This window comes from Rhipicephalus microplus, unplaced genomic scaffold (assembly GCF_043290135.1).
Source record: "Rhipicephalus microplus isolate Deutch F79 unplaced genomic scaffold, USDA_Rmic scaffold_72, whole genome shotgun sequence".
Lineage (NCBI taxonomy): Eukaryota > Metazoa > Arthropoda > Arachnida > Ixodida > Ixodidae > Rhipicephalus > Rhipicephalus microplus.
The window spans coordinates 1504490-1528239 of record NW_027464645.1 but is presented as its reverse complement, the minus strand read 5'-3'; the positions used below and the strand labels follow the sequence as shown (position 1 = coordinate 1528239).

Sequence of the window (23750 nt, the reverse complement as noted above, 5' to 3'; positions counted from 1 at the left end):
TCAATCAATCAATCAATCGCCCATGTACGACTGTATATATATACATATATGCTATTTGTTTTTTTTTATTTCTAACAATCAAGTGGAAAGGGGTAGCCGTCGCCAAATAATGGTGGCAAAAACTCCTTCGTTTATTTTCTACTTCAATTAAAAAATATTTCTAGACAGACGTAACTAAGACAGACCGTAATGAATCCAGTAATGAACACCATGCTGCAGGGCCGCAAATATCGGCTTCGCTGGTCAACCATCTGAGTGGAGTGCTTGGACGGTGATATCTTTAATAGGGAATTTCGTTTGACTTTCTTTCCTCTGGAACATAAAATATGCAAGGCCACGCTGTTCTCAACCATGCTTCTGAGAAAACGCCACTCTCAAATGAGGCTAATTTTAAGAAACAACCCGAATCTGTGTGATCTCAGACTTGCTTCGCGGTCCGGCATCGTTGTTGCGTACCGCTCGCAACACGCGCAAATTTCTGTTGGTGACTCCTTTTCTTTTTTTGCGAGCGCATCTTTTCGCTCTCCATGGCAATTAGCCAAGCCTGATTACTCCCACTCTAACAATATCAGAAGCTGATTGATACGTTAGATTACACTTACCTTCGCTGCTATGAAAGCCGCCTTTACGTCACATGCTCCTCCTCACTGACCGATGGAGGGGGTATTTCTTAATTAACGGAATGGGCTCTTTTGATCCTTGAATCTCGTTAATTAAGCAATCTCGTTTCTAAGAAGTGTAGCGAGCGTACGAGCGTACTACAATAACGCTCGTTTCGCTACTATTTCGGAACCATCTTCCAGTAAAAAGCCATTACTCTCCCAACGTCTGGGACTCCAGTCTTCGTCTCCACTTGGAGGCAACAACTCCAAGAAAGAAGGGGGGAACTTCTAATTAACCAACTCCGATTCAAGCTGGCCGGCTAATGCGATTGCCGCTGCCCGAAAGGGAATAAATTATACGCTTCGGTCGCTCAGAATAAGAGCAGAAAAAGGAGACGGCATGGGCCTACTCTCACTTCGTGCTTTTCTCAATGTGGTTTTGAAGAAAGGCCAACGCCCCTCATTTTATCCTAACTTCATTTAATTGGATGCGTGTAAGAAGAGATATTCGAAATATTTCTTTATACTTCAACTTCTTTCAAAACGCAAAAAAGCAGGCTCAAGTGTTCAGCCATTCAGTTCAGCGCAGCAGGCGTGCTTTCGCTGCAGTCTCGAAAAATGAGAGACGTTCAGAAAACGTTCGTGTATGTAATGAAAGAACCACACACAACATCAATGCATGAAAATAGTATAATAAAGCGAAAACACTCTATGACGTTGTTCTGCGGTTCAACAACGTCTTTGAAGTAGATATCTCGTCTCTTAAGTAGATCTCACATGACGGCAAAATATGATGGTATGCCCGATTATCCTATTACTATGTTAAAAGGGAATGCCATCATTATTAAAATTGAAGTTCGGGCACACGTACAAAGTATTTTGCAGAATTGGTCTAATAAACGTATATTAAGATAGTGTCACGTGAAGGCGAAGCTGCAGCAAAACCGAGAATGGTGGAGTTCTTTATTTGTGCCCCCCCCCCCAAAAAAAATGAAGTCTAAACATATAAGGGATACACGCTGTGCATTGATAGCGGTGTCAGCAGTCGTTAGCCGTTGATTTATCTGCTAAGCGGCAAAGCGCGTCGGTATTTATAGATGTAACATTGGAGATTCCAGTGTTATCAATAAAGGCCACGTAAGTCGATTTGATTGTTATGTGGGGTCCCAAAACCACCATTTGATTGAGAGACGCCGTAGTGGAGGGCTCCGGAAATCTCGACTACTTGAGGTTCTTTAACGTGCATCCATATCTGAGCACACGGGCCTACAACATATCCGCCTCCATCGGAAATGCAGCCGCCGCAGCCGGGATTTGATCCCGCGACCTGCGGGGGCAGCAGCCGAGTACCTTAGCCACTAGACCACCGCGGTGGGGCTGGCTTCCTAAAACAGACTATACTGCATCACGAATTGGCCACTCCGTTTTTTTTAATCCATCAGGTACAATAGGAGTTGGAGATAATTGTCGCAAAATGTAATAGTTGTCTCTCTTCTCGCGTATCGACGAGTGCTCTGGAAGCTAATAATAATTGTTAGAATTCAACGTCCCGAAACCACGATACGTCTACTATGAGAAGCGCCGTAGTGGAGGGTTATGAAAATTTCGACCACCTAGGGTCCTCTGGCTGGCTGTATGTATGTATGTATGTATGTATGTATGTATGTATGTATGTATGTATGTATGTATGTATGTATGTATGTATGTATGTATGTATGTATGTATGTATGTATGTATGTATGTATGTATGTATGTGTGTGTGTGTGTGTGTGTGTGTGTGTGTGTGTGTGTGTGTGTGTGTGTGTGTGTGTGTGTGTGTGTGTGTGTGTGTGTGTGTGTGTGTGTGTGTGTGTGTGTGTGTGTGTGTGTGTACCAAATTGGCGGAAACAAGCACCTGGTTAAATGGACGGAAAATTAAAATTCATGGTTCTTAGTATAATACTTCGTTCACTTTCAATTTTCCGTCTAGCAGTGATACAATGTAGCCACGCAAAGAAAGTTCATTATGAAAAGGGTCCTCAAGTGATAGGAGAAATAGTGATGGCTTTCCTATTCATATCAAGAATACAGTTCAGGAGAGACAGATTGTGTCGGCGAATAGGCCTTAACACCGATCCCGAACAAGCGCCGCACTCAATCATCATTCTCTCAGTCTCTGAAGTCAATCGATACTCGACTAACACTGTTTAGAGCCGCATACTTTCGGCCCGAGTGAGTGCGTTGTAAATTATGCACAGATAAAAATTACGCCGCAATTTGCCGGAGTGCACGGAGATATCCGATCACGAAGTAACGTGTTGCAGAATACTGATGAAGAGAAAGTGGCTTTCAATGAGTCCGGAAATAATGCTGAATAAAATATTAATAAATCAAGCAATCTTTTAAGCTCCAGAATTTCTAATCAACTTAGTTGCTGCTGAGAGCAGGAGGCGCTCTTATATTCACATATTTACACATTATTCAATTCAAATTATTACAAAAATAAGTACATTAGTTGAGCGTACAATTTCCAAAAAAAAAAAACGAAGGTTCTTCCGCTGTACGTACCAGTACGACTCAAGCATGCAACTGTTTGCTGTTTTTATTTTTATTCCGTGATATCCTCGCATTTATACAGTCGTCATTAAAAGTAGGTTACCGAACTATATGCGTGCGTGTATAATTTGTGTACCTTGTGTTATAAACATAAAAAATTCTTGTTCCTTACGTCGCCGTAAGCTCTTCCAAGTCCACTTTCTCATTAGTAAGAGAGAGTATACCTTAGCTCAAACTGACAACGCCTTCATTTTGCAAGGGCTTTCTGCCACTGGCCGCTCGACTTCACCGATGATTTTACCCCACGGAAAATTCTAGCGCATGCAGGTGAACTTTTCGGAAAGTCTTTCGCAAGCGAGGCATACATGTCATTGGCTGACCGCCTTCGCGAGCGTTAGGCAGTGTCGGGACAAGCTGGGAATTTCGCATTAGGACAAAATCCTAGCATAAGCGCGTTTTGCGGGATCAGTCCTTCAATACGGTCTTCATAAAGCTCGCGACCGGTGCGGGTGGGATTGGTCACCAATATTTTGTTTCATTTCGAGGATTTACTGCGTGCACACTGTCCATGTGGTTCGCGCCAACATTGCAAATGATTTTAAAAACGAACATTAATATGTAAAAGAAAAAAATTGGCAGCATATCCACGGAGTGAATGAGGGAGAGTGGGGCGAAGCATTCGTCCGTCCATTCGTTCTTGCTTCCGTCCGTCCATGAGTCCCTCTGTGTGACCATTCATGCGTCCATCTGCCCGTCCGTCCATGCGTCTGTTCGTGCGCCCGTCCCTGCGTTCGTTCATGCATCCGCCCCTGCGTCCGTTCATGCGTCCATCCATGCATCTGTCTGTGTGTCCGTTCGTCCATCTATTCAACACTCCAAGTAGCACCATCTCGCATCTTTTCATCATATATTCCCCATATAAAAGCACCGCCATCCAGCGGATATTCCAAGGACTAAACGAGAGGTGGCCCACGCACGTTTCTTACGGCTCGCGCTTCGGGTCCACTTCCCACCTTTAACCACCTCGAGTTCATGGTATACACTAGTTCACTGTATTCATGGCATTGCGGCCGAACGCTCGCTAAACCTTTCGAAAGCCAAGGAGGTTACGCCCCACGAGTATAACATAGGAACCTTTTTCTGTCAGATAGTGCTCAATGTACATGCCAATGGCTGATATTGGGGATCGCAGCGTGCGTGTTAAATAAAAGCTGAATGCTCCTGTCAATCACTCCCCATTAGCAGCCATTGGCATGTACATTAGGCACTATTTTTATTGTTCAGCAACGCACAGAAGAAATCTCTCACCGGCACCACCTTGGAGGTCAAAATGTTATACTTGTTACACACTAAAACAGCTACGAGGGGCGAACGGGTGCCGTAAAAAGAGCTTTGCCCCTAAAACACTGTTCTTTGTGCATTCACCTAAGCCTGGAGTGAGTTGGCCATCTTAGTAGATTTATAAGGAAGCAGAAGAACACGAGCTGTGGCTTCACGTGCCCCTGTCAAGCGTCGCCTTTATTTTATTTTGTTGAGGTCGCACGCTCTTCGGTTTAGTTCAGCGCCCAGAGGAGGGCGCTACGAAGACGACACTGTGTGGCAATACGTCAGATGACCTCAGGCGAGAAATTTCGATGCCAAAATGGCGCCACAAATATTTGCGATTTGCGACGTCATAACGACGGCATCGCGTAATGATTTTTTTTTCTTCCATCACTGGTCCCCGATGTCTCCAGACGGTCGCCACCGACGGTCGGATGTCCCGTTCGATGAAGCAAGCATTCAATTATTTCGCCTTAACAGCCCATTTCTTTATTATAGAATGGTTACGGCGCACACAGACGGGGACGCTGATACTGTCTTAACCTTGCTACGACGCCATGCCAACCTGTGAGCCCCATTTTTTTTTTTGTCCACAAATCCCATTTTCTTAGCGGCTTGCTCGATTGCTTTCGTACGCGTACATGTAAGCACTAAACTAAGGTGATATGCCTTGGAAGAATTTTCGGTCCATCAAAGGCCACATTTTCGAGTATGTCCCGCCTTTAAACCTACGCTGCCCCCAGTTCGCATTACCACTGAAAATTGGAGACTCTTCGAAACCGCGTTTTAAAATATTTCTGTAAAATCGGTGCGTAAGCGAGGTGAAAAGGGAGAAACGTTCTTCCCTATTTAACTATACCTATCAAGTGCAGGTGACCTAGTTCCGACCAACGTTCCACCACTTCCATGATATAGCGTTCGGTAGGCAGCGTAGATGAGGGTTGAAATTGGGGAAAGAGAGGAGAGAAAGGGAGGTATTCACGGTGAAGCTAAAATATCCCAGGTTTGAGCTAGCCTGCCAGCCGGATGGTTCCGTAGCGACACGCGAAGCCATTCATGCGTGCTCGGGCACTTCAAATTGCCCTTCCCGGCCTTCTGCACCGGTGACCACAAGCTGCGCCCACGTATCACACCAACCAGGGGGGGGTCTCGACGGTAATTTTCAGCTACCCAACGCGCGTAAGAGACGGCGCAAAGCGGTGGTGCAGTGTCAACGCCTCGAGATAATTGCCACTCGAGTTAGGTCTCTCGCGAGACCAGAAAATGTTCGGGGGAAATGGCGTCTGTGTGTGGGACGGAATGGGTGCATGACCACGGGTCTATGTGAAAAGTGAGGCCATATGTGAGACACACTTGAAAGATGGGGAAATTTAGTGGATGACAGACAGACACTCCATGATGCTCGTGCGAATTACGGGATGGTATTGCTTCTCGCCTGAGCGTTGACGTTTCGCACTCCACTTGATTTTTGCGTTGAAGCAAATCATGAACGCGTGGAAGGTCTGCCATTGAGCAGCACATTTTCTCGCTTGTCTGGCATGACGGCGGTATTTGAGAGTTTTTTGGTCGGTTATCTCAGCAGGTTAAGGTGATTGCTTCATGGTACAGTGCGCCTCAGTTGTCGGAAAAACTCGCGTCGCACTTTGTACAAAAGCAAAGCAAAACAAAGACGGAATCAGAGTTTTAATTCAGCGCTGAGGTTCTGGTCGACGTTAGAATATGTCGATGGTGCGAGAGTCTACATTTTTTTTTTAAATACTATGGTCACTCTTGGGCTACTTCAACGTAGAAACTTTGATCTGACTGTCTCTCTGTTGGTCTCTCTGATGGAGGATTCATTTAAACCCTTTGTTCAACGTCCACTTATCTTGATCTGGTGGCTGCGTTCGTACTTGGGAACATACGCAATCAAAACGGAAATATTACGCATATTTCAGGCACAACATCAATAGCGTCAGGCAGTGCTTTTCATTTAGAAAATGCATAGATACGTCATTCTGAAGGCCTAAGTGTTTATTACGCTGCGCTGACAATTCGGTGCTATGAAGGAAAATGTTTTTTTTTTTTACGCTTAGCTAAAACTCAGGGGCCTTAACTAACATGGCTCGTTGCTGCCAACTACCAGACGCTCGGCGTTCTATAAAAGACGTTTGTTTCCTGACACAACTGCCAGATGGCGCCATATCCCACGCGGCCTCTCCATACAAAGCACTATGGTTATTGGACGACCTTTGCAGCGAAGCACGGAGATGCGGGGCCATTTTTATTTTTCCTTAATATATAAAATAATACCTACCGAGCGTAACCGTTAGATGCCTTCGCAGTTGCCTTCATGATCATCGTGTGCGTTTCATGTCTGAATGTTATCCATTCACAAAGCTCCAGTGAACTAACCATCGCTAATCTGTAATAGTGCTTACCAATATTTATTTTCACCTAGAATATCAAGGACTGAGCGACGCTATAATTGCTGTAGATACCACAGTCGGCTTCCCCGATGTTAACCAGTAATTCACTATCACAGTTAGCCGGCCCAAACTTCGTGGTGAGACAGAATTATGACAGCACGGAAGCGCCGAGACGGTCGGGAAGTGCGAAGCCACCACTTCCCACAATTCCAAGTTTCGCGTATATCCCCTACACCCGAAACGCCGAGCGTCGAAACGCCATCTTCCACGTCACTGCACGGTTCTAGAGGTCCTCCACTGCTTCTCTCTCGGGTTTCTTCCCGATGCCTCTTCTTCCGATCACGCCGGAATGAACGACAGCGGCGATCTTCGCTGCCTGATCGTGTTGATTTCCGCCCGCTAACACCGGCCGCACCCACATTCGCCTTCGCCTTTTGACACTCGCCACACGTCGTGGTTGAACAAGACTGATGGCACCCGAGCCGCCAGAGATCATTATGCGGCCGTGTCTGCGACGGGAAGGGTCCTTCTTTTGCTGAGCCGCCTCGCGGAACACACACGCGTCTTCTCTTTCTTGCGGAGCGCTTTCTATTTACAGGCCGTGATGCCCCGCAAAAAAAGAAAGGCCGCGGTTTCTTCTGTTCTGCCCGTCATCCCGGTAAAAAGGAATGTTGATGGTTCCCGCGAGAAGGCGCTGGCTGCGCTGGCTGTGAGCGGAATTCTGTGCACGTAGCGAGCGCTCCCCTTACCGTGACGTCGTCGAACATTTATGGGATTCTATCCTGATTGCTTGTTCCTCTAGCGGTGAGCGCGACGGCACCCTCGCTTCGCTGTGTTTTGGTGTAGGTACGGCATCCTTCTGCATTGCGATGGGTCGTTGAACTATCGTTCGTTTCACTTTAAGCAAAGTATGCAGGACCGCCGGGGCACCTAAATTTAGGCATCTGGCAAACAACTCTGGGTGGATAAGGTTAGCTCGTATATTACCCTAGCGTGTGACGTATTTCGTGTCTTGGATGTCACTTTGCATGAGCCTATAAAGAGAGCGCTTTAGAAAGAACGCCTAAAGAAAACACCTAAAAAGAATGCCTAAGGATAGATAGATAGATATGTGGGGTTTAACGTCCCAAAACCACCATATTATTATGAGAGACGCCGTAGTGGAAGGCTCCGGAAATTTCGACCACCTGGGGTTCTTCAACGTGCACCCAAATCTGAGCACACGGGCCTACAACATTTCCGCCTCCATCGGAAATGCAGCCGCCGCAGCCGGGATTAGAATTCGCGACCTGCGGGTCAGCAGCCGAGTACCTTAGCCACAAGAATGTCTAAAGAAGATGCCTAAAAAGGATGATTACAAAGGAAACTTTGAACTAGGTTCTGAGCTCGGAGGTAATGCATTCACAGTCTAGCTCTTACTCTCGCTCTCTTTATCTCGTCTTCGTCAAGCTGATCATGTGTGTGTTTTCTTACTTGTCGAACATGAATATAGTAGTATGACATTAGTACAAAGCGTGAAGTCCACGCTTTGTTTGTTACCTGGAAATGTATACGGGAGTCTGTACATTGCTTCCGTGTGGCCTGCTCTGTTTTGAGGCACACCCGGAGCAGAACAAGACGTGTGAGGGAAAACAACTTGATTTTTCGGGACAGGCAAGCGAGACAATGAAAATGGTGACGTGTCTGACTTCGTAAAGAACGGATGAATGCAATGTATGCAGGTCTTGCTAAGATTAGGAGACAGATTTTACTGTGCGTGACGCGAGGTGCATAAGCCAGCTTGTGCATGAGGAAGAAACCAGAAATAAAAAATAATAAAAAAAAACTCGGACAGGAGGTCGGAAACGTTTCTTCTAGGTTGTCGGAGACAATCAAAAGGTCATTTAAAATTAATCTACAAGTTATTACATCAATATATGCAAATTACCGGCACACCTCATTCGTAGCGCTGACTAATGCCAATTCATTTTCAGAAAACAATGGCCATAACGTCGAAACTTATAAGGGAGCAGAGTATGTTGCCCAAACTCAAATGAGAAAAATGGCGGTGCGTACATGCGCATTCATCCGTGCATTGCATTGCGTCGCGGTTTGTATTTGAAAAATGATTATCTCGTGGAGCTCCGCATTTTGCTTGCAGATATGCCTCGAATAGAAGCAAGAGACGCTTCGTTCATGTCGTTGTTTTTATTTTTCCTATTGCTTTTCCCAGTTGCAGAGTCATTTGCACGTTGTGACAAATGAACGAAAGATTCCGGCATCCGACGCCCTCGTATGTCTTACTATGGTGGAGCTGAGAACAGCAGTAGTTCTTCGCAGTACTCATATTCTATCAACATCTTAGCAAAGGGCCTTTGATGCTAAAGCTGAAAAGTAACGCTGATGGTATATCGCCGTCTCGAATTGCAAGCAGCAGTAGCACCGTGCATTACTGAACTCGTTTTATTCTTATTTTTCAATGCAACTACCCACCAGTACGCATCTCGTTATGAATGAAAAAAAAACTGTTTTGTACTCTGGAGAATATTCACTGAAGTAGCACGACAGCAAGTAACTAACGTGAATGAATACTTTCTATGGCATGACAGAAGATATCCAATGAAAAAGAGCAAATCAATGCAGTTCCTCCTCAGTGGGTACGCGTCTTTTGGTATTTCCGTTAACAAGCCGAAACTAGCACAGGGAATGCTTTTACCACGACATAATATTATTCAGTCAATGTGCATCACGCTGCAACAGGTATTTGTGAGTAATGTACTTAACTGGAGCCTTTCGCATTTATTGAAGCAGCAGAGTGTAAGCGCATACTCCAACGTGGAGGTGCAATCATTTTGCGTGCAGCGTTCATACCGTGAATATACTAAAGAAGCTTTGCAACACTGTTTAAGCATGGTCAGAAAAAGCTGCGAGTCGGTAGTCGAGGCTCCCGAGAAAATGCGGGCCAAATATTATAGCTCAACACACAACCTGGGATTCACAATGAGTTCTCAAAGTCAGCTACAAATCGCTTTCTCTTCTCTCGACAACTGGCGATACAGGCTCGCAGATCACTCGTCAGATTCGTTGTATCAGCCATTCGTTGATATGATCAGGGTGCGGTTGGTCGTCACTCGGCCCTCCGCGGACGACCATGACTTGTCCACGCACGCGCGAGCACGTGATCGCCCTGGAAAGCCGCGTATGTGAAGAAAAAAAGATACAGAGAAAAAGTGCTCAAGGTCACAAGGTGCGCGTGACGTATGTTCTTTCCCCGTGCCATTTCTCACTGCTTATATTCTAGCGATTTCGTCGGAACGGGAGAAGAGACAGTGTATTTGCGGCACGAGACAAATCTTTGGAACTCCGTTCGTACTGGACAACTTCCAAAAATTTTTTGTGGAGGTGAATTCGTGAGGCAATAAGCTCTTTTATTGAATCTATTCTACGTATACTTGAAGAAGGCTTTCAGAGAACCTTCAATCAGTACTTCTGAAAAGGTACCGAATTCGACTCACAAACCAATCTATCATTTCGCGGGTTTGAACACATATCCCCACACTCAAGTGCCAGGGGTGTTTTGCTTTATCTTTGATATTGAGTGTCTTTTTTTCTGTTATTATACGCAGAGAATATAAACACACCTTACCACAAGGCAAAAAAAAACAGCCCGTTCGAATTCAGCGAAACCGCTCCTTTGAACCTTAACAACCTCGCTTCAAGTAGTCCATGAAAGCTGCGTATGGGGATTGTCGTCTACGCGTGGCATTCGCGTCGATATTTTTCACAAGGGTGCTTTAATAGCACTTTTATGGGTTTCAGCATGAAGTGAAGAGGGCAAAATGTGTGGCTCGAAGCCATTTCGATTATTAGGGAGGCATTGCGTCTTGACGCAATCAACTTCGAACAGTGTCCCGGATACGAACAGCATCCCAAACATAGTGGCGTTTGGACTGATCAACTACCTGGAACCTTCTCAAGGCTATGTGCCCCTGCAGTAAACAATTATCATCCTCCTCCACCTGTTCTTTCTGGTTAGCATTATCATCTACACGTTACATTATAATTACACAGAGTTTGAGTTCAGCCAAAATAGTTAATTTCAAGTTACACACTACTGTCGTTTAAAATAGCGCACTTATCTCAAGAGGGCTTTAGATTACAGCTGTCATCTCAAATACACGCCTCAAATATTTTACGGCGTTTGCGAATCTCACAAATCCAACACTTTTTAGATAATTGAAGGCCACGGTATAGCTTATCATGCTCTCTAAGAAGTGTTAAACAACAACGTAGAATGATATGAGTACTGCGGCATGTATGTATATATATATATATATATATATATATATATATGTGTGTGTGTGTGTGTGTGTGTGTGTGTGTGTGTGTGTGTGTGTGTGTGTGTGTGTGTGTGTGTGTGTGTGTGTGTGTGTGTGTGTGTGTGTGTGTGTGTGTGTGTTCCGAATACAAACCTGCACGCAGAACTCAACTTGTCAAATCAAAGAACCGTAATATTTGCAGACCTATTGGTGTGCTATAGCACGCCTTAGAAAAAAGAAGCTTCTGCCGAAGTGATGTCGGGCCCAATACTGTCACTCACGGTTTAACCCCTGACATAAAGTTCTCGAAATGGCAACACCTCGCCAGTTTGCCCTTTCATTTTTTTCGCAGCTTGATTCAAAACAGGAGCTTAACTATGTCATAGGCAAACAGCCCACGGCTTTCACCTTGGCTCGCTGGATTCCGTGCCGACCGGTTGTGCCCTCGCGATATCCAACGACAGTGCAACTCTGGCCGACTGTGTTGGTCCTACGCCACCTCCTGACGCCGGCAACAGCTCTCGCCAGTGGTGCCCCGTCCTCGGACTCCTGCGACCATGTCAATCTTTCCTGTCTTCTCCTTTCTTCCGTCGTTCGCTGTCCCTGTGCCTCGCTCTCTTCTTCCCCTCTCTCCATCTCTCTACCTTTTAATCCAATCATTCTAATCCATTCTCTACCCCCATCCCTCGAGAGCCACTGTTGAGGTGTCCTCCCCCTGAGAGACAGTTACGGGGCTCACTTTTCTCTTCTTTTCATATATAATCACTTCCCCCTTTAGCGACACCACATCTTCCACAGACGCCGTTTCAGAGAGGGTGACCCCTTCGGGCTTCTTAGACTCGTCGCCGCTGTCTTCGTTCGTGCGCACCGCGAAAGCAATCTGGCCGTTGCGGCTATTGATCTCCAATGTCGTCGTCACCGTGGGTGAGCGGGCGGGCTTTGCCACGCTAATGAACGCCGAGTGCTTTCCGAAGGCTCCACGGGCCGAACAGAGGGGGTGGTACGCGCTCGGGCCCAAATGATCCACCGGTGCGGTCATGCTCTGGCAGGGCCGCACCCGGGCGGCTTCTTCGCCTTCAAAGCGAGGAAGAGCCTTCAGATGAAGGATTTAATGAATCCCCTAATGACTGGCTCCCAAGTGGCTCGTTGCCAATGCGCGGGAACGAAAACGCTCGGGATGCCTACGGTCCGTCAGTCGCCCGGCTCAGCTCGACCTTTCTCGCGCGACTTCAGCTGATTCGTCACTCTTTGTCGGCGAGCTCCACGGATTTCCTTATTTCATTGGTCGAGCATCACAACGTCGGTTTTCGCTCTTGAAGCACCACGTTTCCGAAAAAAAAAAAACTTTTTGTCTTATCTTCAACTTCTGACACCACCAGTGTGCCGCTCTAGGACAGCCAGCAGCAGTGCCGATTAAAGGGCATGTATTCGTTGTCCCAAATCTGCGCCAGTGCCCCGTGCTTGCGTCTGGAGATATTCAAATCCCATAATTGCGGAAAATGAGATATTTCTGCCCTAGGCGCTATAGACAACTAGCCACCATGTCGTATGCAGTACGTATTCTAAATTTATTGTCAATATATCAGTCAACTCGTTAATCTATCTATCTATCTATCTATGTATCTATCTATCTATCTATCTATCTATCTATCTATCTATCTATCTATCTATCTGCGTGAACGTTTATTGGGGCGTATGGGTATGTCTGTGTGTGCACGCGTGTGCAAATGAAGATGTGTGTGTGTGTGTGCGTGTGTGTGTGTGTGCGCGCGCGCGCGTGTGTGTGTGTGTGTGTGTGTGAGTGTGTGTGCGTGTGTGTGTGTGTGTGTGTGTGTGTGTGTGTGTGTGTGTGTGTGTGTGTGTGTGTGTGTGTGTGTGTGTGCGCGCGTGCGCGTGCTCTAGCATTTGCGCTTTAAAAGCACGCCGGACTTACTGAACATATACAGTCTTCTCTTGCTAATCTTCGATGCGCTCTCTCTGCATTGTGTCGTTGTTTGTCTTGTTACCTATCAATTTTTCGCAACTCCAATTAAAGATATGAAATGAGCCTCCCGTGCGGCTGACCTACTCGCGCTTTTTTTACTCTTTTTTTTTAATTTTCCAGTTAATGTATTTGCAAACAGAGAAAGAAGAAGGACAAGGGAGAGGAAGGTGAAGAGGCAAGACATAGCATCGCACGTTTGGCTATGACGAGCGAGAATTTTGTGTTTGCCTTCAGTACACTTATTAAATCCGTAATTTTGTTTTTCAATTATTCCTGAAGTAAGCCCCAGTGACTTATGAGCCAAGAGATGCGGAATTTGTGATGTTTTTAACATTGAAAGATTCGATAGATGTAGTTATAGTGTTTCGCTTCATTTTAGTTTTCTTTTTGCAGACGAGTTGTGTGGCTTCACCGAGGAACACAGACCATGGCCCCCATGCATGAACACGTATAAATTAAGCGAAACTTCTTAAGACTTTGTAATCGCAAGGAAAAAGAAAGTTCTTCGGCGACGTGTTTATTTCTTGTCTTCCGAATTACGCACCACGTTAGATGCACCTTGTGGAAACGCAAATACGCGATTTCATTTTGACACCAGGGGGACTGGCGCAAGAGTTTACAAGGCATAGGTCGATTGCGGCATATGTTTACAAGGCAACGGGAAAACAATTCAATTTGAAAAAAATTAAACAACACTGGTGTGACCCATGATCCACTGATGAACTGCTTGTTGGTGCACTGTCAAGAGGACATTTCAACAAATGTTTGAATATGCACGTCATTGAATACTGCTTATTGGTCAACAGATCCGATATTGTGACAGCTTAATTGTATCGTTACACTCCAGATCTATATCTGGGTTCTGTACGACTGATTTGACAACGAACGGCTGATAAGCAGTTTATTTGCCCCGTAAGTCTTTTTTTTTTCACAAAGTGCAGCCATGCAAATATTTCATCATAGTTGTACAAGTGTGTCTACTCAGAGTATTTTCACACAGGGTGATTTCCTATATGTTGAGCAGTGATGTTTCAGCTCTCGCTGTTATACGTGTCGAGATTGAGAGATTGTTACAACGGAAGATGTATCACGAAGCCCGTCTCGTATTATTCACAACTTATTTAATATTTTTCATTTTTCTATTGTTTAGGTGGGGCACTGGACGCCCAGGGACAACGTGACCGTAGAAGACAACGTAACGTCCGACTACGATTCGCTACTCATCAAAGACAAGACTTTGATCGTGACCACAGTTCTCGTAAGTGTCAAACGTCCGTTTGCTGTTCAACATGGTGAAAGTTCAATACAGGGGTCGAGAGGTAGTTCCAACTTTGCTCTTCCTTTCAGGAGAACGCTTAACATATAGTAAAACTTGCGTTGGGTCTAGTTGGTACATAGCACAAAAAAACAGGAAAACAAGAAAGAAGGCGACATGGGAACGTGATACGTTCAGGCCTGTTGTGATACCTTATTTACATAAGGTCACACATCAACTCAAGAGAGTTGCTAACAGGCATGGGGTCTCCTTGGTATTCTCTGCGCCCAACAAACTCTTGAAGTTGTGCTCCCGCACCTGCGGTAGTAGCAAAACTGGGTGCAAAATAAAACACGGTGTCTGCTTTATTTCTTGCATCACCTGTGTGGTATATGGCATACCTCTGGTATGTGGCAGGATCTACATCGGGCAAACGGGACGTTGCATAAACGAGCGTCTTAGGGAACATGCGCAAAAAATAGTTAACAAGGTAGACAAAGGGGCACATCTTGTTGCTCACTTGCAGTCCTGCATTGGATGTTCGCCACGGTTTCATGATACGATGATTCTGGGCAGGAGCAGGAATGAAGATGCAAGACTTGCTTTGGAGGCTTATCATATTAAGAAAAGCGGAGCTGACTGTATCAGTGATACTTCCGTTTCTTTGCATGCCATCGAATATGAATTTTTGCGTACACATCTTGGTTAAGATATCGTGTTCTACAAGTGTAATTTGACAACACGCGTGTACTTTCAGGTGTGTGGTGTGATGTATTAAGGTTTAAGGAATTTTCATTTTTACGTTACGATACGAAGCTGTGCGTGCGCATGCAATGTATGTGGTTTCGGCATATATATGCGTTGCTGTGTGAAGAATAAAGCAGTTGTTAGTTTGGCGTCAATCTGTTTCTTTCCTCGCCTTCTTTTTTCCTTTTTCCGTATTGTTTGCGCCAAAGAAGTTAACTTCTTTTTTTGTGCTTAACATATAACAACACCAATGCTCTATGGCGTTATGTGAATCGAAGCACTCAAAGAAAAAAAATATGTAGACTGCCGTAGTCGTCGGCTTAGATGTCTGGTAGTTGCACTCGAACGTCAACGACCGCATTACCTTGTGTAATCCTTGGGTTAACCTTGTGTTATGCACGATTCCGAAAAGATCTCGGAGGCCTCATAGACAGAAGCGAGTGGATGAGATCTGCTCCGCCATGTGGCGCAACATTTCTAGCATCTCACAAAAAAATACCGTACGCTCTTTCAATGAGCTCATTCAACTGATATTCAATAGTTGAGCTGACAGGTAATTGCTCCTAATGTTAAGCAAGCTTATGCTCCGATATAATATACATCTGATGCAAATGTGAAACCAGGACCATGATGTTGTGCCAGTGTTATCTTGTAAAAACACATTTTCTGAATATTCGAAAAAATGATCGTGAGGGCTCCACCGGATGTGCCTAGAAATAAAAAACAAAAAACAAGAGCGTTACTTGTGGTTTGTGTAAATAACAATAAGTGTTACTAACTGTGAGCCAATGGATTACATAACTCTTTTATTATTTATATGCAAATGCATTGGAGTGTGCTGCAGCACAAGGTCGTGCAATGACGCACAGACTAAGTTGCATAAAACGTCCCGATTTCCAGTCCGCAGAGATAATCCAAGCATATATACACTGAAGTGTTATACGGTGCATGCCTCTTTTTTCTTGCAAGCGCAGACTGATCCGTACATGATGCTCAAGGAGTCGGCGGCAGACCTGCAAGGCAACGATCGCTTCGAAGGCTACTGTGTAGACCTCCTGAAGGAGCTGTCTAAGCAGTTGAACTTCAAGTACGAGATCCGGCTGGTCAAGGACAGGGCTTACGGCATTCAAAACGCCAGTGGAGACTGGAACGGAATGATAGGAGAGATAGTCAATGGAGTAAGTATAGCAACGATTCTTTTTTGAAGCGAACATTCAGCGTTTCTGGCCTACACTCCACACAAAAGACTTTGCAGGCTACAAAACAAAATGGTCTAAAGAGCTCGGTGGTCACTGGAGCTATCGCAAAACTACTAATGTATAACCTTGCTTCAGTCTATAATTGGTTCCATGGTATATAAATTTTGTGACTGACGATTCCTCGAAGTTCAGTCTTTTGCTTTCAGGCGCATGCATATCGCGATGACCAGCGTTGATTACCCTTTTATCAATGCGTAATCCACAGCTGCCGTAACAAGTTGGCATTGTGGCTCACAATGACACTTCATGTGTTTGCTTCTGGAGCTTTTCATGAAGACGGGAAAAGTTCCGCGCAATCTATTTCCTATACGCAAGCAGGGATAATCATCGTTTACTCTATGACTGCACAAACACGGTTTCGAACTAGCTGCTGTCGCATTCGGCGACGTTGTTATAGTATGGCTTGCTCATACGTACAGCCTTACGCAATGATAAGATGGTTTAAATTATTTTCCTCCCTCAAAGTATGTCTTAAATATCGCTACCAATCATCGTTGTTGTCTTTAAAAAATGCATATCTGTAATCATGGCTAAACATGAAACATTCAATTTTAAGTGGCCTTGCTGGTCTCTCTATTTTCTTTGTATTCATGTGGCGTGAAGGAGGTGTTGCGAAACAAATTTTTCGTGAACTACTCCTTACGTAAAGAATAGGCCGAGCGTGCAACACAACAAATAAACACAAGAACAGAATAACGTGAAAAAAAAAACAAAACACCTGAACACACATATGTCGAACACCATCGTCAAAACGTAAAATAAAATACTGTAATGTCATCATTAACTTTTAAAATATCTAACAATGCACCTATATTTATCGTAGAGATGATTTCTCTACAACATAGCAGTCAACACAGCGTAGGAACTAGCACATACACATAATAAGTACACACGCGCAGAATAATCTGTTGCCTCTTCAACTAAATGTGGCACAACTTTCATCTTGATTGTTTTGCTACATTATACTGTCTGTGGCACAGACTTCTTCAAAATGGCATTCCCACGCGCAGAAAGCGGACTTGGCCATAGCCGACCTGACCATTACGTCTAAGCGAGAGGTGGCGGTGGACTTCACGATGCCCTTCATGAACACGGGCATCAGCATTCTCTTCAAGAAACCCACTCAGAAGGTGACGACGCTGTTCAGCTTCCTGTCACCCTTCAGCATGGAAGTGTGGGCGTACGTGGTGGGCGCCTACATCGGCGTCTCAGTTGTGCTCTTCCTGGTGGGCCGCCTGAGCCCCTACGAGTGGGACAACCCGCACCCGTGCCGCCAGAACGACCAGGTTCTCGAGAACAGCTTCAGCCTGCTCAACTCGCTCTGGTTCACCATCGGCTCGCTCATGCAGCAGGGCTCCGACCTGGCACCCAAGTAAGCTTCACAATTCCATATACTAAGGATTGCGGGGCTTTCAACCAGGGATGCGATTATGAGGGACGTTGTCGAGAGCTCTGAAAATTTGACCATCTGGTGTTTTTTTTTTTTTAACGAGCACCTAAATCATCTGTGCAAACGGGCCTCGCACGTACAGATACATGGGTTTCATGTGGCTGTTGTAACCATGATCTCTGTGCAGTATAGCACACCGGTTGCGACGCGCTAAAATCTCTACCTTTCCATTTCGTCTCTCTTCTTCTCTCCATGTCTTATGAGAATGAGCCATAGTACGGAACATAAGTACGACACAAAATCTCAAACGGCGATTGCTGCAGATTTCATCTCTATCATAACCAGGGGCGTAATTGCACTTTCACTAATCATTAGGACTATATCGCGAATCGTATCACTTTAAGATGCAATAACAGGACATGCATGAAGATTTTGTTTTACTTTTAATAACCTATTACCTTTTCGTTAGTGCTAAGGTTGCCTTGAGGAAAGCGCAAGCAGTCTGTATCGCAAGAGTTTTGTTTATATTTACAAATAAATAATATATCATTGTCGCTCTTTTTGCATACAGAGCCATGTCAACGAGAACAGTGGCTGGTATCTGGTACTTCTTCACACTCATCATGATATCATCTTACACCGCCAACTTGGCTGCCTTTCTCACAGTCGAGAAGACTGTTTACCCCATCGAGAACGCCGAGGACTTGGCGAAACAATCGAAGATCAAGTATGGGTGCCTACGATCAGGCAGCACCCGGACATTCTTCAACGTAAGCGTTGTATAGTGTATTTGAGAACTATTTATTCGAGAATATTTCACGCTCAACTTCATCTCTGCGAAAAATTATCATCATCATCATCATCATCATCAGCAGCAGCAGCAGCAGCAGCAGCAGCAGCAGCAGCAGCAGCAGCCTGACTACGTCCACTGAAGGACAAAGGCCTCTCCCATGTTCCGCCAGTCAACTCGGTCCTGTGCTTGCTGCTGCCATTTTATACGCACAAACTGCTTAATCTTGTCTGCCCATCTAACTTTCTGTCTCCCTTTAACCCGCTTGCCTGATATGTACGTATACATATTAAAGGGACACTAAAGGCAAACGACAATTTCTTTTAGAGTGAAAGATTAATGTATGACGTCTAAAACGGCAAAATATCAAACGGCAATTATCAACAATGCCCTATCTACCGAGAAATTAAGCTAAATGTAAGGCACCACAGGCTCCATGAGTGGGGTATTTTAGAAATGATCCCGATAACGTTAGAGCGTCTGACTACAACTAATCATTAAAACTAATAACACATGTTACAATCATTACAAGCAATTAGTAATCAAAGTAGCTGCAACAACAAAAAAAGAACATTTCGTGCATTAAGACACGCAATAAAAGGCTGCTTGTCCATTTCTGTTTGACTTGTAAAAAAAAAAACCCTCCTGGCGTTACTACGGGGAAAGGCGCGTGTGGTTCGAAAAATCTGTTTTCCCCTGGTTAGACTGGATAGGTGGTGCTATCTAGCGAAGCCCAGCTGAACCAAGTGAGCAGAACCATGGTCTCCGAGATGACCGTTGTTCTGCTGCGGTTTCCGCTACTTTCGTTCTGTTGCTACTAGTGTCGGTGGCCGCGCAGTAAAGCCGGGCAGCGTTGTGCAGGACAACAGTGACGTGAGGCGGACCACGTTCAGGCGGGTGATTTGAAGTGCGCTAACGCGATGCGGACCACTGAAACGTAATTTTTGTTTCAAAATAAGCACAATTTTGGCACAAAAGTCTCGCACTACGAGGTTTTCCGACCGCTATTTCAGCGCTCAACATCGACTTAATGTGTGTATTTAGTGACCCTTAAAAGACTTGGTGGAAGTTCGGCTTGGGTTCGTGATTGCACACCCAGTCTTTTAAAGTGGATTGTTGATATTGTTTATGTTTTCTGTTTTAGTTTATTTTATTTCCATACTGAAAGCAGTACCTGGTGTAAGCTGAAGGCTAAAAAATCTCTCCTATTACATCAAGTCATTAAAAGCCATGGAATTGTTGTCACGGTGGTATCTGTCTTTTGTGCTGCGACATAGCCCGCTTCTTGATGTTCTCATGCAGGAATCTAAGATTCCGACCTACAAGAGGATGCACAAGTACATGCTAGACAATGAGCAGGACGTGTACACAGAGTCATCCAGCGACGGCGTGAACCGCGTTAAGGCGGGAGATTACGCCTTCCTCATGGAATCGGCGTCAATCGAGTACATCATCGAGCGAGACTGCAACCTTACTCAAATTGGTGGTCTCCTAGACAACAAAGGATATGGCATCGTCACTAAAAAAAGTATGCTCGTGCGATTCATTTGGTTGTGCTTGCAATACATTTGTCTATTATTTTGATTCAGCTGACAACAGGTGAACATAAATAATTCACTTATTGCTAATAAAAACTCGTAAATTGAATGTCCATGAGTTTTGCCAAACTAACTGTACATGCTATTTTACTACATTTTTTTACTGTCTGAAAGCCATTGCAGTAGTCACATGTCTTAACTCTGAGCTTTCCTTTGAAAAGATGTTGCCCTGCTGGCTTTAAAATTTTCTTTATTAATAATTTATGCATACAAACATAAACGTGCGGTGAACACGTTGCTTCTTCATGTCAGCGAAAGTTATTCAGAGAGCTTCAATAATTTTTAGATGCCTCTATCAAATTCTGCTTTACCTCACGTCATATTTATTAGTTTATAGAGAATAAAACTAAAAAAAACATGTTCAGAGTTTCGCTGGAGTTTAACCTTGTGATGCCTTTTGCTGTAAGAAAGGCCACTGGAAACGCGCCTGTGGTAGCGAAACACATCATTCTAGAATGTTAAATGTGTATCCCATGTCATATTTCATTATCTATCGGTGTTGAACTACACGTTTTTTTGTTTTTTTTACAATGAATAAACATTAGAAATATGCTCAAGGATTCGCCGGAGTTTGACTATGACGCGTCCACTGTGGTGGTGTAATGGATACGGTGCTCGGCCGCTAAAATGAAGGAACGTTGGCTGTGGGACGCATTTCGCATGAAGGTCGTGGGTCGCATTTCAATGGAGGCAAAATGCCAGAGGCCCATGTGTTGGGTGATGTCATTGCACATCAATTTACGACAGATGAAAACTACCAGATTGTCGAAACTTCAGGAGCCTTCCCCTGCAGCGTACCTCATATTCATATCGTTTGTTTGGGACGTTACACCATAGATGTTAATATTAAAGCTCTGTGATAAATCTTGTTGTAAGAAAGACCACTCGAGCCACCCGGGGTAGCTAGATGCGTATTTTAAGATGTTTGATATTTTATTATCTTTCTTTCGCTGAACTAGACGTAGGAAACCATAAAGAAAAAACATTGGGAATGTGCTCTTATATTTGCCGGAGTTTGAATCTGCGACGCATTTCGTTGTAAGGAGGACTACTGAAACCACCCCTGGCAGCTAAGCACGCCACTTTAAAAGGTCCCATAGTATCTCCATAACGTGCCGCGCATCAGGCTAACCCCATTTTTTTTTTTCAGAATCACCGTACCGCCAGATCTTGTCTAGCGGCATCTTGAAGCTGCAAGAAGCGGGCAAGCTGCACAGCTTCAAAGAGAAGTGGTGGAAGGAGCGCAAAGGCGGCGGCAAGTGCCTTGACGACTCCAAGAAGTCGTCGGCCGTCACCGAGCTCAGCCTGGCCAACGTGGGCGGAGTGTTCGTCGTATTGCTCGGCGGCCTCGGCCTCGCCTCCATCGTGGCCGTCATGGAGTTCTTTTTCAAGGCCAAGAAGATGGCCAAGGAAGACTCGGTGGGCACTCGTGTTGTGTTTGCATGGAGGCAACCAAGTAGCACCGCCTTATTAATACATGAATGCTTTTTTTTGGCACGTTCTCAAGAGTGTGCGATCAACTTGCTCCCTTTGAAGTGACGTAACGTAACTAAAAGGCCAGATAAACATAGACATAGCAATTTATTTTCTGTTTTTCGTGTATTGTGTTTCACTGAATGCTACAAACTTAAAGTGATGGTTCTTATTTATAATCGTATAAAACAAGATTTTGCTTCATTCAGCAATATGTACCTCACTCGTCACATTGAATATAAGTTACGAAGGACGTCACTTGTTTCAGCACGATCTAGAACAAATTATGGTACCCAAACACTTGACCATCAAATAGTAGATATATGTAACAGTTTTCCTTCTGTAGTAGAATTATCACAGATAAGCAGATCTGTACATCATTTTAAAAAGAAAGTAAGATTACTCTTCGATCCAGGATGAAGTGCTTGATGGAATATGTTTTGCCACTTGCGATGCATACTTTTGTTCACCAGGTTGTACTTCACTGGATTTCAATTGTTAAGCTAAGCACATTGTTAGCTCCACTTGAATTCTGAATTATGATGGATACTATTGCACCTCTTCATTCTATAAATCTAGTCACAACTTTATTCTGATGGACATATCAACATGAAATAGTGTTTTTGAGGTTTTCGTACTTCTATAGCGATATTGCTTGAAATTCCATGGCTTCTCTACAGTGATGCTGATGAATTGTGCTGTACTGGATTTTTTTTCGCTTTCCTCACCACTGCCCTTGTTTTTGTTTTTTTTTTTGTTTTTTTTTTGTTTTTTGTTCACGAAACTGTTTACACGAGTATATGTCTCACTTTTTTTTTTACGAGCCGGGATGTAGGCCTAGTCAGGAAACAGTTTCGTCTGTTCCCTTTTGCCTCATCTCGGTGGCATGTAACTGTTGTGTACACATGCCAGAATAAAGTATTATTATTATTATTATTATTATTATTATTATTATTATTATTATTATTATTATTATTATTATTATTATTATTAAAATCAAGAGTTAGGCGAAGGGAGAAATGAACAGAAGACTGGAAGAATAACAGAGCGTGGTATAGTTGTTTATCGCACGCGTGAACAGGTTTTTTGGAGGGTGGGAGCGAATAGAGAGACAGAGATCGAGAGAATAGGTCAGGGCTCTAGATGATTCACACGTTACATGCGCTAAGCAGGATATCTATAGACCAGCTCATGAAGTACTCATATAAAGGCTCCAATGTGAAAGAAACGAGCCCTCATATACCCATTCATTTATTCATTCATTCATAGCGAGGGCCTTTCTCCGGCAGACTTGATGCCTTCAGGTAGTATACGAGGGCTTATCAGTCATCTGTCCGCTCTTTAAAGGGTCACGTGCTACGTGCTGTGAGCTATCAGAAAGTGTTCCGCACTCGCCGCCATAGATGAGGACTAAACTGACTAAAACTCTGAGGTTCGCACGCAAATGAGTTCCCGATAATGTGGACGAGAGGACGTCCGCCGCTGTATATAGCTCATTTGTTGGAGCATCGGGCAGGGTACCCGGATGTTGCCGGTTTGGTCCATGCCGTCGGAAAGTTTTCTTCGTGTTCACTTACTTTCTTCATATCTGTAACAGAATTACTACAATACACTTAAAAGAGCACAATTAATTCCCTCTATACATTTCTTGAATACATTATCTGCTAGTTTTCGTGAAGGTTGTGGGAAACAAATAAACTTGCCAACGAAATTCTCTGCTTTAATTCATAACAACTGGTATAGCTTCTAAGAGAACTTGTTGTTGGGCTAGTTGGTAGAGCATTCCAAAAAGTTAATTCGAGCGCGAAAACTTGATTAGCTGTACGTTTTTGATGATGTATGCTGTTGGCCTTCTTTGGTTTGTGTGCGCACAATGTGCCCTGTGTATATTGAAGCCGTCGAGCTATGAATAAATCAGTTGGAAGTGAGCGCTGTGTGTTTGATGCATGGGTGTGTGCGTGTGTGAGTGATCGTGTCAAGTTTTCGCGCTCGAATTAACTTTTCGGAATGGTATGGCTTCCTTGGCTGTTGAGTTAGGAGCCCAAGCTGCCAGAATATTTTGTTCCATGAACTGGTGCTCACAATGTT

General features: G+C 44.4%; 1 protein-coding gene across 1 annotated transcript in view; it reads left to right on the top strand.

The window, feature by feature from the left end:
- The window catches only part of LOC119173909 (glutamate receptor ionotropic, kainate 2), a 47940-nt gene that overhangs the window by 22443 nt on the left and 1747 nt on the right, over positions 1-23750 (top strand). The window contains exons 7-12 of the mRNA XM_075885141.1: positions 14301-14408; positions 16127-16330; positions 17422-17783; positions 18373-18571; positions 19894-20119; positions 21340-21608. Coding sequence (XP_075741256.1) covers positions 14301-14408; positions 16127-16330; positions 17422-17783; positions 18373-18571; positions 19894-20119; positions 21340-21608 — 1368 coding nt within the window. The remainder of the gene's footprint in view (positions 1-14300; positions 14409-16126; positions 16331-17421; positions 17784-18372; positions 18572-19893; positions 20120-21339; positions 21609-23750) is intronic.